The following is a 17,688-nucleotide window of genomic DNA, read 5'->3' on the forward strand; positions in this document are numbered from 1 at the left end:
TGTCCAGTACGGGGATCGAACCCGCGACCTTGGCGTTATTAGCACCACGCTCTAACCAGCTGAGCTAACCGGACACATGAGGCAAGGTCTACTAGCACAGTACTGACAACCCCTGCATCCCCCTGAACGCGCACAGAACACGCAGATTTGTTGTCTAGTCTTCCATGAGTGCGCCTATAAGCAGATGAATATCACGGCTTATCATGGGACGTTTACACCAACAGATTGTCATAGTAGGCTATACAACATAAGTAGCCTCTGAAACATACAGACAAATGAACATGAAGGCTTACAATATTAAAAATACTGATACAGGTCAAGTTTTTAAATTGACTGTATTTTAAATTAACTGTAACAACTTGTCATGACTGGACGAGCGTTTCCTTCTCATGGTTAGGCAAGAGAAGCGTAAAGTCAGCTATCCCAATTAAAACACTGCCGTGGTCTCGGGGAAATCGGGCAAAAGCTAGGCTACATCGGTGATTTTCCTGAACGGGGGGGTCAAGTTTAATTTTAAATTAGGCCGCTACCCGTATACCCATTAAGTTTTAGGAAACTGGAAAGAACGAGGACCTGAATACATTAGCAAATTAATGCTAAAACACCGTGTCAAAATGTAATGATAAATAGGGAACTATAAGCAGAATGTCGTTGTTTCCAGTTAAACTACAGATCTGTTCAACTTGATGATGGTGAATAAAATAGGGGCACTCAAGAAGAACTGTTCTTGGTATACTGAACAGCACAGAACAACCATTTCAAAAACACATGCAAAATGACGAATCTTCATTTAAACTATATAGCTTACTCAGATGAAAGAAATACTAAACTATGCACCAAAATGTAAGGCAAATTTGTTCGCCTGTTCTAAATGAACAGAAATATAGTGTGTAGAGAGCGGAAAGGTGTTCTGTGGCAGCAAACAGAGAGAACATAATCACTGAAGGGTGAAACAGGAGTGAAAAAAGAGTGCCTTGAATAGCGAGTGGAGAGGGGGCAAACACCATGATCAGATAAGGGTTTAATATGTCTATATTGTCTGCGGTATATGGCTTATGTGCAAAAGGAGGAGCCAGCCATTACTTGAGGGAAATTCCCTCTTTCTCCTTAAATAGAAAATATGTTTGCCGATTATAATTTCCTGTATGCTGGATGCTACAAGGAAACTCTTGTGTAAATGTATGTTTGTATAATTTGGATAAACGTTACTAATGCAGATAACTTTAATTATTCTTGCATAGCCCAAACAATTCAAACATTCTACAAAATCTATGGCAGGGGTACTCAATTGGCGGACCGCGGTCCGGATTCGGACCCAGACTCAATCAAATTTGGACCGAAGCCAAAATCAACATTCTAATTTAATCATGATCAAGCGAGGTTTCATTGGTGCGTGATTTCGCGCTATATATTTTTTTCCTACTCGATGTGGTTTCTATCTTCTGTGTCCAATCCAGAGGTCCAATCAGGAGCTGTAATAACAACATCACTATGACAACTCACTCACTCACTCACTCAATGTTGGCCGCGATCTCTGTGGGTCACGCAGGTTGTGTGTGTCAATGGCAACAATGCCGGCAGATAGATTTGTGAACGGTATTTTTTTCTCAGCAAACGAAAATCATGGCGTGCTTTAAACCCGACAAAAAGAGAAAAGTTGATTCCAAAAATCGCGAATTTAAGACAGAGTGGACTGACAAGTATGCATTTGTGCTGCCTGTGGGGAGCACAAAACCGATGTGTTTAATCTGTAACGACGAGACGGTTGCCTTTGTCAAAGGTGGTAACGTGAAACGTCACTATGAAACAAAGCATGCACACTTTGAACAAAAATACCCGCAGAACTCTGAGGTAAGGGGCAGAAAAATAAACCATCTGCAATCATACCTAGCAACATGCAGTGTAATAGTTAAATCAGCCACACAACAAGAGCGTGCATACCTCAACATACATCAGAATCAGTCAATTTATTGGCCAAGTACATTTTCATATACAAGGAATTTGTTCTGGGTTTAGTTGCTCTCAATGTACTTAAACTGAAAATATGCAGTATAACACAACAGTTTAGGATAGAGCTACTGCTGTGAGTCTGCCTTTTCAACCATGAATATGGTGAAAAATAAATACAGGAGCACACCCAATGAACACTTACACCAGTGCCTCTGCCTGGCCTTCACACCTTTTATGCCCAAGTTTAAACCAAAAAAGTGTCACCTTTCACTCAAATAAGGCCAGACCACATAACCTTTTGTGCATACGGTAGTTCGAGGTTTTTGTTGGAGTTGTGTTTTTGGATTTTGACCGTCACTGTTCCGGACCCTGGACTGAATGGAAATTTGGCGAGTGGACCTTTTGGGTTTCTAATTGAGTACCCCTGATCTATGGCTTACTGCAAAAAAAAACATATTCGCATCAAGTCTGGACTCACAATCGTGATTTAAAGAACAATTTGTCAATACTGTCCTACTTAACCTGAAATAATCTTACATCCTCTAAACAAGTGGCCCCCCACAGCAATTAGTGTAGACAGAGGTGACAAATTGTCGCGCTCGCGCTCATGTGGCTGGACAAAGGTGTCCAAACTTTCAGGATTGGATGAAAAGGCCAACACCTATTTAGTCGAACAAGGACCCTCTTACTGCATTCTACTTAGTTTGTCTCAAGCGAACGAACGTTTTAGGTCATCTGCTCTAAAGGATGCATTTAGTCAGCCAGACGATTCTTGTGACTTGGGTTATGGTGATGGAGATATGGGGACTTACATTGCAGAATCACTTTGGGAATCATGGACAGTTCCGTAGAAAAAAGGCAACTCACAGCCTTGACAAAAGCACCAGCGAAGAAACACCGAGAGAGATTGGAAAAGCAGGAATTCGAATTTCAGATGATTCGCCCGTGGAGCATTTAGGTGATGAATTCGTGTCGGTGGGGATCCCTGCTCCAGCTTTGCTACCCACAGTCGAAAGTCCAACAAGCAAATTTAACGACGGAAATGCTAAAGGGTTCTGGAATCACTTCATGTTCCGAAGACGATCGGGATTTCAATCTGTCCTACCTATTCAGAACAACGAGGTACATCAGGAGAAATGTCGAGCAATTCCTTTCTGGCAGGTAATGGCCTTGAGCCCTATGGCCTATCTTAATACCTCATGCAATACAGGGTATCAGCAGGCCTACTATACTTAGAGGAATGTTAGAACGTAACTGTATTAACGATTGCGTTCCATTTGCAGAGAGTTGTCCACGAAAACTGTGAACCCCAGCTACTGAAAAACAACATTTGCTTCGGGAAGTGTGGCATCCCGCGGACCAATGATGATTCCACTGCTTGCCTGTTGTGTTCGCCTGTCAAATTAATCCAGAAGGCGGTGCAGTTAAAATGTAAGGACTATACAGAAGTGACCACTGTGTGCAGTGTCACTGCAATGAGCAGACAGGAAGACATTTCATTAATCGTGGGGGCCCAGTCCTGATTGATCCAAGTATTGGAAATTAATCTGACACTGAGTGGGGTTTAGATTTTGTGGCCTGCTTGAAATTTTCTAAGTAGCCTACCGTAGACTTCTTGAAAAGTCTATTATTTCCTCATTGCCATGTCGAACGGTTACCAAACATGTTTCAGTACAGAAATGCCAGTGTTGTATTGTAGAAATGTCATATCAGATTGTAGGCTAAATCATCAGTTGAACTTTTTTCAGTAGAAATTCTAACACACCCAACATTTGGAAATATACAAGTGAATTCGTCACTTTTATGTTCCTGGGCGATTATTAGCATTTTGAGATAATTGTAAAGAAAGTTTAATATGATTTGGTCTGAACAATTCATTGTTCTAGCCCAAAATGTGTGTACATGTGACAAATACTTGTCCTTAAGGGAATAAACCAAATAACGCAACACGTTTAAACACTTTATTTATTACTAGTTTTTGTATAATTAGATAGCATATTAAAATAAATTGTTATAGGCTAACATTTTACAGCATTTCCTCAATTCCACAAACATTTTTACTTAAGCTACCAGTGCAAAGACAAGCATTGTGCAAAAGATAACCAGTGTCAGTCCAATTCAAGCTCCCTTGGAAACTTGAATGAGACACCAGAATCACAATGAAGATTTGAACTCTTTCTTGTTCAGTCGCTGCACAGACTTTGTCCACCTTCTCTTTGGCACAAAATACGTATTTGCATTGTGTGTTGTATTGTCAATTGTTCAGTATCTAAAATAACGTAAGTGGGATACAGTTTCGGCCTATATGCATAGCCATAGGCCTACTACAATGAACATGATCTGAAACGTGTCATTCAGTGTCCCGTAACACTACTACTTTTACCTACATGTAGCAACAGATGCCATAGTGGTACTCAGAGACTAAAGAGGTAATGTAGCTCAAGAATAGTGCAAGAACTTTTAGTCATTACCAGCAGGGGGAGATCAAGAGACGGAGTATTGCCTCTGGTGTGTGTATGAGCACAGGGGAAGACGATTGTGGATAGTTAAACATAACTGAATTCACATTTAAGTGACATGACATCCAACAGATCTGAGTTGTCCTCTTGGTAGTTATAAAAAAATATAGAATAGCATATTTACCTAAACAAATCCCATGACATCTTGTCTTTGCATATCAGTTGAAAAGGTTCAAATACAAGAGTAAATAAGAATATGTTTGCTTAACACTGACATTACAAACATCAGCTCTACCCATCATCTAAAAATAATATCAATATATCTTCATTTCTAAACAAATACAAATAATTAGTACATGATTAATATATTGTCAACCTCTTCAAACAAACGATCAACACATGACATTTGGGATAACTGATCTACTGCAAAACAATTAACTACATCACTGCCACATCAGGCTATGGCATTAAGATGTCAATGTAAGCAGATCTAACTAGGAGTGGAGGAGGATGTCGGCACCAGGGGAAAAAAAGTCAGTGGTCTGGCCAGAGAACAAAACACTTACCTGGCCATTCAACAACAGCGTTGGTGTGGTACAAAGCAAAGTGCAAAATTATGGATTATAACTTGAAGCCACTTTCAAACATTCAAACACAATTCTCTGTTGCTTAGCATGGTCAAATTTAGTACAAAACAGATATTCTTTTGGCACATCACAAAAAATGGCTTTTCATATAAATTTGGCTAATTTGGCATAGCCATATGTTTGGACTGTGAGCTGTCCACACATACAAAGTTCCATCTGGCACATTTGGAAATGTGGTGTGAATGAGTAAACAAACTGAAATTCTCCACAGACAGTCTCTGACATATTTAAAAGAAAATGTTTGCCATTTAGATTTGGAAACCTCTCTGTCAGAATTCAACATTGCTTTGGAACTCAGACAGAGTGCTTACACACTACCTGCCCCAGAGTAGATATGATATGGAGCCTTTGTTACTGCGGCTACTGCTGATATGCACCTGGAATTGATCAGTGTTTCTTCTGTGGCAAACAACAACCCACTGTAAAAACAAACCCTTCGCATTCAGACCAAAGTTCTCTTGTATCTACAAAAAAAAAATCTGAAAACACACCATACCCGGCCTAAACTATGTGCTTGTCATTGATTGTGGAGGTGTGTTCTTTAACCCTTCCAACCCTGAGGAGATATGAGTGTTTTTGTAAAGCTCTGAGCACCTCCCTGAGGTTGAGCTAAGGTAGAGCACTTCAAATCAGCGGCCCACATGTGGTGTGCGCTAAGTCATCTTGATGGGGGACTTGTTTTGGGCGTAGAGCAGGCTGACGTACGGGACTCCGATGAAGGCCCATTTCTCACTGGGCCAGAAGAGAATGACTGGGCCTCTCTCCGGGGCCTCGGAGAAGGCATCGAAGTAGGCGAAACACACACAGCCCAGGTAGGAGGCCAGGCAGATGAGGATGTGCCTAGGGAAGAGACCAAGGATCAAACCATTAACCTGGACAACTGTTTCAAGTTTTATTGATTTTTCTGCTTTCCATTCAAGTTCTATATCAGTGGTTACCAAAGTGTGGGGAGGGACGGGACGGGGGGGGGAGCACTTTACAACACGTCACGAGAAGACAACAGAGAAAACTACAAGTCCATTTGATAAAAAAAAAATGTGATGACCTCGAGTTAAAAAAATGCTTTCCCTGGCTGGAAATATCGACACTATTTTGTTCTCGAAGCTGAAAGTGGGAAGAACACTTTCGTCAAATTTCATGAAGCGTTTACAGGCAAGACCAACACTTCTAACGTCTACACAGACATCCAGTTGGCTAAGGTTAAAGTTGGTTAGCTAACCTGTTAGTATTACTTCAGTTGTATACTGAAATATGTTTGTGGCAGTATAATTGAAGTTTCAGCGTGATCTTTGACAGTTCAGAAAGTGGAAACTTGATTCATTAAAAATACTGTGGATGTTCTAAATCTGTGCTGATTTAATTTTTTATTAGCCTATGCTTTGTAAACTATGCATAATCGCAAGCAGATTTGTCTTTAAAAAACACTGAGCAGAGGGCAGGTTTAATTCTTCAAACTTGGTTTCCTCTTTACTTTTCTAAGGTTACTTTGGGCTGTTTACTTACAGAATACGCTTAAGTTAAAGCCATCTTATGATGATGCAAGGTCAGACACGGAGTGAAGGGTTTAATTAGAGAGGTGATAGGTGTGCGTGATTATTACTCCGGTGATTATGAATGAGACGGAGGTGCGTGAGTTGAAGTCGAAGGGGGCGTGGCAGGAGCAGAGTTCAGCGCTGGCGTGACATACTGTATATGCACACATCAAACCACAACCACACGGCCCTCATGCCCATTTTCCTTCGGGCCAACAAACTGAACTAGTTCACATTTTTGCCCAGCAGGCCCACACTATATTGCAAAGGGGATTGGGCAAAAAGTGTGAAATTATGCAATGTATTTGTTTTTTAAAAACTGTTGACAGTGAGAGTGTTCAACTATGGCTAAGCAAAGGGGGGGATGACCGGTTTATTTTTATTTTCAATGGTTCATACTTTCTTCTGTGTTGTCGCAAATGAAAATATCTTGGTGAAATGCTGCATTTGGGCCCAAAAAGGATATCCTGACATTCCAATCAATACAGTGGCACATAAAAAGATGTTTTTGGCATTGAGGAAATCCAAAAGTAACCGAAAGTAATCAAGTTAAATTACTTTAATATTGTGATAATTGGAATAGGTTACTGAATAAAAATTTTAACAGGTAATCAGTAATTGTATCGGAATACATTTTTAAAGTAATCCTCCCAACTCTGGTCAGGGTCTTCCGTTAAACTTAAACCGTTAGAAGAGATAGCTAGCCTATTTTTTATTACAACAGACATGCACCTAACATGAACCAATCTAAAGATTGGAATGCTACATAGCACATACTACATGTCATAAAACCGTATTTGATTCAGACAGATTCGATAAAATAATATAACAAAAAAAGTTTAACTGACAAAATATTGAAGTTTATCTGGTTGATGAAATGCAATTCAAAATGTTTAACTGTTCAGAAGAGAAACAACGTTAAAGCTATGCAACAGCTGATGGGCATCTCTTAATAGGCTGTATGAGCATCTCAATCTTTGCACCATGGGGTGGGGGGGCGAAGGGCACAATTCTTTTTTCATTGTCAAAGGGGGACTGCCATGAAAGGTTTTGTAACCACTGTTCTAGATAAACAAAAGCTTACACCTCACTTAAATCTTCCATCATAAGTTTGACATGCTTTTGACCAGGACAATGTCATAGCCTGTGTAATTCCTATGTGAAATGCTAACAAGCCCTCATTGCATCACACATTAAGAGAGCCGGAAATTCATCAGTAACAATTTGACACTGTCATATGACTGGAATCAATATATTATAAAAGACATATGCATTACTGTAGTCTTTGGCTCAGTCTCAGTCAGTTAGAGAGTTCAAGTAAAGTATCACATAAGATCTCTTCATGGGATGAGATACAGAGAGCCCTACACTGAACTGGTATACTTTAAAAGTATTTAAAGCGCCTTGAGACAATTTTATTGTTTGGGTGCTACATAAATAAAGCTGAATTGAATTGAAAAGTCCTTACAAACCCTCTGTTTGGAGACATGAACTAGGATACATGGCGATGCTCATTTCCTAAGAGATGTTTAGGGGGCTTCCACTCACCATAGACAGTGCAGGTAGGGGAAATTGACTGAGGACCACATTTCACAGAAAATGCGATCACTTAACCAGCAAAGCAGGGCCAGAGTCCACCAGAATCCTGAGATCAGGCCCAGCTTAAAAACACGAGGGTTTTCACACCTGCGGTTACAAACAAACACACACACACACACACGTTATTCTTTCTCGTCTCAAAAGTTTGTCCCTCACAGAAACACAACCAAAGATTTTGACATCAAAGCTTAAGAAACTCCAAAAAAGTCTGTCGGCTTGTTAGTTGTGGAAGTAATTAACCCCTTTTATAGGTCCAATTCCAAAACTAGCATTGGTATCTGATGGTTGTTAAACTGATGAGGACTCTCAGGGATGGTGTTGGTGTCACTGCAGTGAGAGACAGTTGTCCAACACTTGGGCTATGGGTTTCTTTATTGTCCTGTTTGTGTGTGTAGTGTTAGTAGACATCTTTTGTAGTTCGTCCAGCTGTTCTGTGTAACCTGATCTGCGTATCAGGGCTATGATACACCTGACAGCATGAAATGATTATTACTCAGCCTAGTCCCCTGACATCACACATTCCCAATCTATCCAATTTATCAACAACAACAGTTCTGGGCTAATTGGCAAACCATGCTGATGTTCTGTTCTCCAAACACAACAGCCTTAAAGTGGCATGGCTGCTGCTTATGTAATTGACACACACACACACACACACACACACACACACACACACACACACACACACACACACACACACACACACACACACACACACACACACACACACACACACACACACACACACACACACACACACACACACACACACACACACACACACACACACAGAGACAGAGAGGGTGGGGATCAGGACTGGAGGAAGACGATAAGACCAGACAGTGGCATAGAGTGGGGTGAAGGAAGATGATTAGAGGATACTGATAAACACTAAGATAGGGAGGACACCAAGACAGTGGAAATGTAAACAGATCACAAAAGTAAGCGGCCAGTTCTTCCTCTTGAAGTGAAAAGATGGTACTAGCCTTCAGATGCTTTACCTATAGACAGAGATGCTGAAGTGAGAAAAACAACTTGACTTGAGGCTGTAAACACAGTGTTTACATTATGCTACCAGTTATCTTCTAAACATACATTATGGGATGGGCTCCCTGGGAAAGAGGTGTAGTTGGATTAATTTCTTGTTCTTGTATTGCTTCCCTTATTAGTTTACAACGCAATACAAAGGGACAGCGTGGCTTAGATATCAGGGTGCAAAAATGAGGGGTGAATGTGTGAGAAACTGTAAAGTGGAGTAGCAGACTTCACACTGGAAGAGTGCGACATACGTAACAGCTCCTCAACAGATGGCTCTTGTCACAATGGTCTTCAAAAAAAAAAAAAGATTCTCGCCAGACATCTTAGTGGAAAGTTATTTAAAGAAACAGTAATTTAATCTGACAGTGGTTTACATACTCTATGTGTGTTCTTGGTCTCATAAATAACTTGCAAATATAAGCTTAGTACAGAACTTTAAGTCACAGCTGCTTTATACTTATGAGCATTCCTGTATTTACACTAGCACTTATGGAGAAACAGCACTACAATAAAAGGAGTTTAAAACATTGCTTGTGGCTTTCAAGGGATACGTATACCACGCATATACCAGTTGTCACTTTAAATAAAGACCAGCTCTGGAATTCGGCATGTCATGTGGTGTTGAAGACACTTATGAATGCATCAGTTTGAAGAGGAGATGGGAATAGCCTGGATCAGCCATGACAAACATAGCACAAGTCAAAAATCAAATAAAAAAAGAGGATGTGGGATAATGCCAGGCAAAACACTGTCACTGGGAATAGAGTTGGTGACACATCAGACAAGTATGTCTAAACTCCCATTTTCAGCGTAAACAGAGTGAAATAAATCTGTGTACAAGCGGTGAACTGCTGTGACACCATGCTGAAAGTGTCATAAACTCCTCACTCTTCACCCACATACCACAAGCGCCATCCGACCTCCTCCAAAAAACAGCACCAACAACAAAGTTCTAACTTTTTCAAAACTAGGGAATCCAGTAAACCCTGTCCATGCAGCGTTTCTTTTCTTCTAAGTCCATTTCTCAACACGTCAAACCACACATTCATCTATATGCAGTGGCATAATCAGCAGAGGCCTCTTAAGGCAAGGCACCAGCGACCTTCACTGAACAGGATTTAACCCGTCTCAGAGACAATGGCTATCGCTTGTGTTAGAGGGCTGCCTGCCAAATGGTGGCCATGTTTGGGGCCTACACTGAGCTGGGGATGGCAGGCCCTCTGACCCAAAGAGCTGGAGTGCAAAAACAAGTATGCAGTATCAGCCACGGCCACACAGAGCACTAGGGGCAGGGGAACAATGGCTGGCCAAGGGAGTCAAGGGTTGAGTGTCTTCAGTCCTCACTCCCGCTAACATTAAAAAGAAAAACATGTTGTTTTCTCACTGACTTGATGGGGGGGGGGGGAAACAAATCCGACAGTGAATGAATGCTATGGTCCTTGAATAAGTGACAACCTCTTTGGTAAACAAATCTGCTAGCTTCTGGTATAGCATTTGACGGTCTTTAAAACTTGGTACTGAAATAAGTAAATGAGGTTCTGCAATGCCCATTTGTGAAACCATATATACAGAGAGCTTTCTAAGGATTTTGTCATTTAAAGAGACATATATGTTACTCATTTTCAGGCAATAGGCTTACAAACAGCATTCTGTGGATAGAAGTTAAGATGTGCGATTGTGAGGCAAAATTATTTTGGAATTTTGTTTATTAATGATAAGTACATTTCAGATAGTTCGAATGTGAGGAGTTTGGCAAACATTTAAGAGCTACCCAATGATCATGTTAATGTCATGTCACCTATTCTCCTATGAAGCAGGAGGAGCTGTGATAACATGAAGACAATGCGCAGGTTCAGGAGGGAAAAGCAAGTGGGAGCCACGTGCCACCGCAATGAAACAAATCAGGGATTACTGCTCATGCATGTGTACACACACACACACACACACACACACAAACAAACACACACCGAGTTTGCCTCAATAATTCCGGATGGAGCAGCTGGAAATAGCCAGCAGTGTTCTGTTCACTGTGGCTAAGGTCAGATTTATCATGCAATGCTTTCTCCAAAAAAAGGCTCACAAGTTTCCATTCTCTTCAATACAGTGACCTTGCTCCGAGGTACCCTCATGTTTTCCTGCTCTAGATTTTACTGACCACTAGGCAAATGAACATGCAAATCATGCCCCAACGCTGTTGCATTTTTGTCCCTCACCATAAGCAATCCTAACCATATCTCCCCAGACTGTGTGAATGGAAAAGGTTGGAACAATTTGGATGTTTCCAAACCAATGGAATGGAGTGACTCATGCTGTCCAGGGAGTGTTGAGTTGCACACTGCTGTCTTCCGTTTGAACCACCCTATCATGGTGAGCGATGCAAATCTTAACATCTCAAACAAATGGGCCACTCTGCTTCAACTGCATGTCTGAAAAAGCTGTGGATGAGAGATAGAGAGAGAGAGAGAGACGCCTCTCACCGTCTGAGCTCCGTGATGAGCAGCGCGGTGCAGGGTATGCCCAGCATCATGAGGGACACAGAGTTGATGACGGGTTTGATGAAGGCCAGGCCAGTGGTGACTCCAGACAGCACGCCGATCACCACTTTAAATCGTGACCTTCAGGGGAGAGGCACGGGAAAGGTCATTAGTCACTAGTCACATGGATCAGGCCCTCAACAGGTTTTACAAGAACTATAGGAATCATGTACAGAGGGTAAATAACAGCTACACTGGTGTGTAGTCAGTGGCTTAGCAGGGAACTACTCAGTCAGACTAGTTTAGGGCCACAATAAAAAGGTATTGGTATTGAATAGGAGGACCTCACAGAGGGCTTAACTTTGCCAACCATGATGTAGACCTGTATTTATGAAGTTTGGAAAATACTGAAAATGATCAAACAATCTCTAATTTCTTATGATTCTTTTATCTCTAAACTTCTCTTGATTCTTTGGATAGATCTGTTGCTTCATTTTTAAATATATTCTCCATTCAATGTTTTTTTTGTACTGCTGAAACATTCATATTGAGAAAGAGATCCTGACCAACTAAAAGGATCTGACCTGTTCCTAATGAAAAAAATGGTTCTGTTATCTAATAGAGATAGCAGAACTCTTGCTGATAAGACCAGCAACCATACCCAGAAGGTCAGTTTATCTTCTCTGGATAATTCATAGGCAGTAAAGTCATCAGGACTCTCCTTATCTCTGTATTTTGGTGACCTAACAGGCAGTTGTGACAGGCAACCATCACTGCTCCCTAACAATAGACCATGAACTGATGACACGACAAGCCCATGTTAATAGTGTCAGCGATACCTCTGTCTGGACAACACTATTCTTGGACAGAGAGGAACCAAACATCACATGACACAGAGTGCACCAGAAAGCCCTGGGGTGAACTTAGAGCAGCCCTGAAAGTGTATAAGTTCAGCCTGTTAAGAGGAATACTGAAAGGAAGTGAGATGGCCTTGCAATTTCACTCTAGTAGGATAGTGCTGATTCTAGGATTCTTTGCTGAGCTAACATGTATGGACAGTTTTATAAAATTCTGAATCATTTTGAATTAACCATCTAACCTGTCCTTCTTGAAGACTCGTGGCAGGTATCTCTTGGGAAACCACATCCCAATGGCACACATAAGCACCCAGAGAATGGCCAGCTCATCCAGCATCTGCCCCAGGAAGCTGAGGGTGGCATGGAAGTATGTAGACCCAATGCCTGCAGCAGACAGGGGGGGAGCATAAAAATTTAATTAGCACAGCAAACAGCGGAAGCAATAGAAAGTATAGTGAGAAAAACTATGGATGCAGCACACCCTGTCTCTATCCCAAAAGGGCTTCAGGTCATTCACACTCCCAGAGAAGTCTGGTTTCTGCCACATCTGCCACGATAGATTTTAGATCTATATATAGACATACAGTACCGATCCAATCTCAGACGACAGACACAAAACTAAGTTAGAACACTTCAGCCTGTTCTGCCCAGTCATGGTGAGTGGGAGACAGTATTCAGCAAGTTTCGAAATAGTTTCGGTGGGTTTCGAAATAGTTAAATCGACCACCAGGACAATAAACCTGTATAAGCACTCATTAATCAATATCAGTAATAGTCTCCTCTTGCCTAAGGGTTTAACAGTTTAGCAGTCTTGGAGTCATGCCTCTGTTAGGCGCAAGGCCTGCGTGGTACCGTAACTCACATCATGATTTATACTTCCAAGAATTACTTGTATTGTGTTTCATTTGTTTACATGGCATTTAAAAAAGAAAATCAGCAATCCTTGCCACCACACAATTCTGTATTCTTTTCTAAAAACATTTTGTTGAACTCCAACTCCAAATTCCAAAATGCTTTGAAATAACATTTAATGATGAGGACATTGGACGTTTTGTTGGCTTGTTTGTTAAGGAAAATATGGACTGAGATTTCAAATGATATAAACTAGCACTACCCAAACCCAATGTATCTTATTTCCCAAAAGATCTGTACGAATAGACATTAAATGACAACACTTTGATACACACGTTTTAGAATGTGTCAAGTTGTGCCTTTCATGCAATTTCAGCAGCTGTTCTTTCAGAGTTTTCTTTCTAACACATTAATCCTGGACTTAACCTTTATCAAGCCTCTTAGCCACTAAAGCTATAGATCTCAGGGTTTAAAGTCCGCACAATGCATTTAGAGAGGTTTTTAACTCAACTAAAACTAAGCCTTCCATCATACTGAATTGAATGTGAAAATATAGGACATAAACACAGGCCTGTCACTACCCTCCAATGAGCAATGAGTCCCGGCAGAAGCAACAGCAGCACTTTGGCCTAAATATAACTCATACAGGCTTCAGCCCATTCTAGAGGGCATTTGAGGATTATCTGAATGACCCTGAATGACCACTTCAGAGTGACTCTGAAACCATGACAATGCAACTCAAATTCAAGGGTGGACTGAACTCGGATACACAAATATTCAGATTCTTGCAGTGCAAGTGAGTCAGTCATCAAGTCAGAAATGACTGACAGATTTACAGATGAGCACTAACTGAAACAAGATAAAAGACCTGATGGCAACGCGGCTTAACAGTAAGACAGCCACAGAGATAACACCTGTATTGTGAGAACATGGTATTACCTCCTTCCCTTTCCTTAAAAATGTATTTCTTAAATGTATTTACACACAGTCTCCAAAACAAGCTGTTGTTAGAGATTCAATCCCAATATCAGTGAAGATAACACTTCCTCGAGGGCCAAGGGACAGGTCGATGGGTTGAGCGAGGTATTTGTGCTGTGTGTTTGGCTATCTGTAGAGGAACTGCATTATCTAAACAATGTGAGTGTGTTCTATTGCAGGCAGACGGCCGTCTCCAATGCTGGCTGTTTTATCTGTGACAATGTCTAAGCTGTGTTTACCAAACTGTTGTGAGAACTGAATAGTGACATTGCGTGGTCGTTAGACACTCTAATTAACAAACTTGTTTAAAACTGCTCAATCAACAATTGCTCAACAGTTTTCACTAAACAAACACCCAACCCAACACTCATGGCAACTATTGTCCAGTAAATCCAGAACTACTGTTAGAGATGGGGTTGTGCTCCAACTGACAAGTAAGACAATGAGTCAGGTCTCTAAAACAGCCTCTTAAGCCAACAACTGGCTCTTGACAAAAAGAAAAGGAAAATTAGAGAAAAATCACTAGATAGATATGAACAAGTGGATATGCGTTTTTAACTTAACCAATCTCTTAAATGTTATGGATGAACAGTGTTTAGGGCAGCACATTTGCTTTGGAGAAGTGGAGTGAGTGGCCTGGGAATCATGGCCTTATTTCGACTGCTGACTGTTAGCTTGAAATATGATGACCTCTAAAGATATTTATGAGCTGGACGTCTTTCAACTACCAGCCCATGTGTGGTGGACATGCGGATTAAACTTTAGCCTAGTTCCTGACATAGACAATGCCCAATGGTGCTGAGGTTCTTGATCTAAGACCACAGCAGTGTGAAATGACACAGGAGATATAACTACACCAACCCTTTCATAAAAATCAAGTACAATGATTCTTGTGTTGAGGATGACTTTGTGTTATTTTAAGCGAGTTGTCGACCAAAGAGCTCCGCCAAAATTGTTAATGGGAATCAGTGGGAACACAGATCTGAAGAATATTTCTTTCACACTCTGCCTTTGATATTAATATTTCAATGGTCTTTAGACTTAACTACATTACTTATATATAGTCTTAACTATAGCATTCAAAAGACTTAAATGAGCTGTGGGCTGTTTTATTGTTATTTTATTCGCCTACACAATTTAAAGACTTTAAATCTCTGTTCTGGTACTGAAAGACATCAGATAAATGTTCAACCTGTTAATATAAACTAAGGAACTTGTTTGATTTCGTGTTTCAAGGAGGAATTTGGTGAAGATAAACATGCTCCTTGGTAAGAGACAAGTGGCCCACCTTTCCAGCTTGTGTCATAATACTTACCTACAACCACCAGAAGAATCCATATTAGATAAATTCCACTGTTGTAATGTGTGGCATATTGACGGAATAACCACATCAAAATAGGTGGCAAAACAAAAAATAAGATGTTGCTGATCTGAAATGATAAAACAATTGTGAAAAGTAAATATGAGCAAAATGACTGCAACAAAATACAAATAAATACATACAAGAAACAAAACAAAAAAAAATAGCCAAAAAAAAGTGAAAGCCATTTTTAACAGAACGTGAAATATGTCAGCCTATGCTCGTCATAATAAATCATAACCTTTGTCAATTAGGCTGAAAGCATTTTCAACACATTGTTCTAGCATAACATGGCATAGTCGCTGTGGTGTTCATTGGATGTGACACGCATGGTATTTCGTGGCATTCGAGTTCTCGTTGCTTTCGTATATTCTAAAATGGATTATTGGAGAGCTCACAGATAAACCCAGTTTATGAGACTGAACGCATGGCTTCAGGCAGGCATATTCTAATCTACATAGCCGAACACAACATATTTTCAGAGAAATTGGAAGGAAAAGCTTAAAGAACAGACCGTGTTGTAAAACTCCGCAATGTTTGGATATATCAAGTAATTGCCTTCACACCAGTCCACCTCGGAGCTGCCAGGTTCTAACTGGTCCCAAAATCGCAAATCGCTCATCCCTTTGCTTATTCTCACGAACTACCAGAATAGACTCTTGCAACCCACGGTGATTCCAACGTCGCTTCTGTTCTACTGTATCGCAGCTTGTCAGACTTTTAAACTTGTCATTTCCAATAGAAGATAGGCGTCCATGTTATTTCCCTCTGACGTTTGATCAGGGGGTCTTTGAAATCAATCATGGTCATAATTCCAATCCAGGAGAACAACCAGCCGTGCTAGACTATTCTAACGGATTCGCTCTTGGTGAGTTTATCTCCTACACACAGCGCACGGCAACAGTTAACATTCAGCTGTATGTGCATGTGATCAACGCATGCGTGCTCTTCCAAAATAATATGTTGACCTTGAACCGATGAAATCGTCGGTCGCTGATAACCAAATCACAGTCCGACTTTATAGGTAGGGTAGCTGATGACCAAAGCACAGTCCGACTTTATAGGTAGGGTAGCTGCTTTTGAATAGGTCTTGACCATATGTCAGATGATTCCACAATTTCACGCACAACTGGCATTTTTGTCTCTCACACGATTATTTGTCCCATTCATGTTGTCAATAACAGTAACAGTAACATGAAAGACGCCACGCGCTTCTAATTAATGGACAATTGGGCATCAACTACAAACTGATAAAGTAGATCTATGGCTGGGCTTATGCTACTGACTGCAATTGACAGGTATTGATTCTGTCGTGTTATGCAAGTGTTTTACACTAACCTATACTGAAGAAATGTTATTCTGCCCCCTGCTGACACTCACATGCATTGCATTGTGGTTTATTGTCATGAAGTCTAGGTTACCCAAAGTCCTTACGTCTCTGTAAAAGCCTACCACTTGTGAATTTGTGAATCGATAAGTTAAGAGTTCATGGAGCTGAGGGCTTTTAAGGTGTGATGCCTGGACTATGCAGCAGGTCCAAAATTATAATTTTGAGGTAAGGAGAGTGGAAAAGATTACACAATTCAGGAGGATTTTAAAATTGTTGAGGCCTACTATAGTCGATGTGTCAGCCAGTCACAAGTGTCTTAGATACGTTGGTTGTTGTCAAACTGCTTAACACTGCAGTTACTGATTTACAACAGTTAGCTTTACACATTTTTTAACAGAGAAACAACTGACAATCTAATTAGAGTGCTTATGACCACCCCCACTGAGGACATGATCTGATTTTATGTGGACTTGTGTTTCCTTTTCCCAAGTTCCAAAGACGAGCTTTTCCCCAGGTGTGTCTGTTCACTTAAGCCATTTAACAGCACAGTTCTTACAGCCTTGGGTGTTGGGGTGGTATTACAAATTCTTTTTTTATGCATAAGGGAGCACA

General features: G+C 40.7%; 1 protein-coding gene and 1 non-coding gene across 2 annotated transcripts; both read right to left on the bottom strand.

Moving 5' to 3' along the window:
* Window positions 1–74, bottom strand: trnai-aau. Its single transcript has one exon. It is a non-coding gene; the product is annotated as a tRNA-Ile (tRNA).
* Window positions 75–3,897: 3,823 nt separating this feature from the next.
* LOC105908550 (alkaline ceramidase 2-like) lies at window positions 3,898–16,678 on the bottom strand. Its single transcript, XM_012837082.2, has 6 exons — window positions 16,261–16,678; window positions 15,702–15,816; window positions 12,799–12,940; window positions 11,703–11,840; window positions 8,137–8,274; window positions 3,898–5,896 (listed from the first exon to the last, which is right to left on the bottom strand). Exons 1-6 carry the CDS (start codon window positions 16,366–16,368, stop codon window positions 5,710–5,712), a joined length of 828 nt encoding a protein of 275 aa, XP_012692536.1. The 5' UTR covers window positions 16,369–16,678; the 3' UTR covers window positions 3,898–5,709.
* Window positions 16,679–17,688: the final 1,010 nt, after the last annotated feature.

This window comes from Clupea harengus, chromosome 22 (genome assembly GCF_900700415.2).
Source record: "Clupea harengus chromosome 22, Ch_v2.0.2, whole genome shotgun sequence".
Taxonomy (NCBI): domain Eukaryota; kingdom Metazoa; phylum Chordata; class Actinopteri; order Clupeiformes; family Clupeidae; genus Clupea; species Clupea harengus.

Coding starts and splice junctions, on each gene's coding strand:
- LOC105908550 (XM_012837082.2), bottom strand. CDS start 16,368: ATGAGCGATTTGCGATTTTGGGACCAGTTAGAACCTGGCAGCTCCGAG. Junction 12,941..15,701: donor GATTCTTCTGGTGGTTGTAG/GTAAGTATTATG, acceptor TGTCTGCTGCAG/GCATTGGGTCTACATACTTC. Junction 5,897..8,136: donor CCCTACCTGCACTGTCTATG/GTGAGTGGAAGC, acceptor TCTCTTCCCTAG/GCACATCCTCATCTGCCTGG.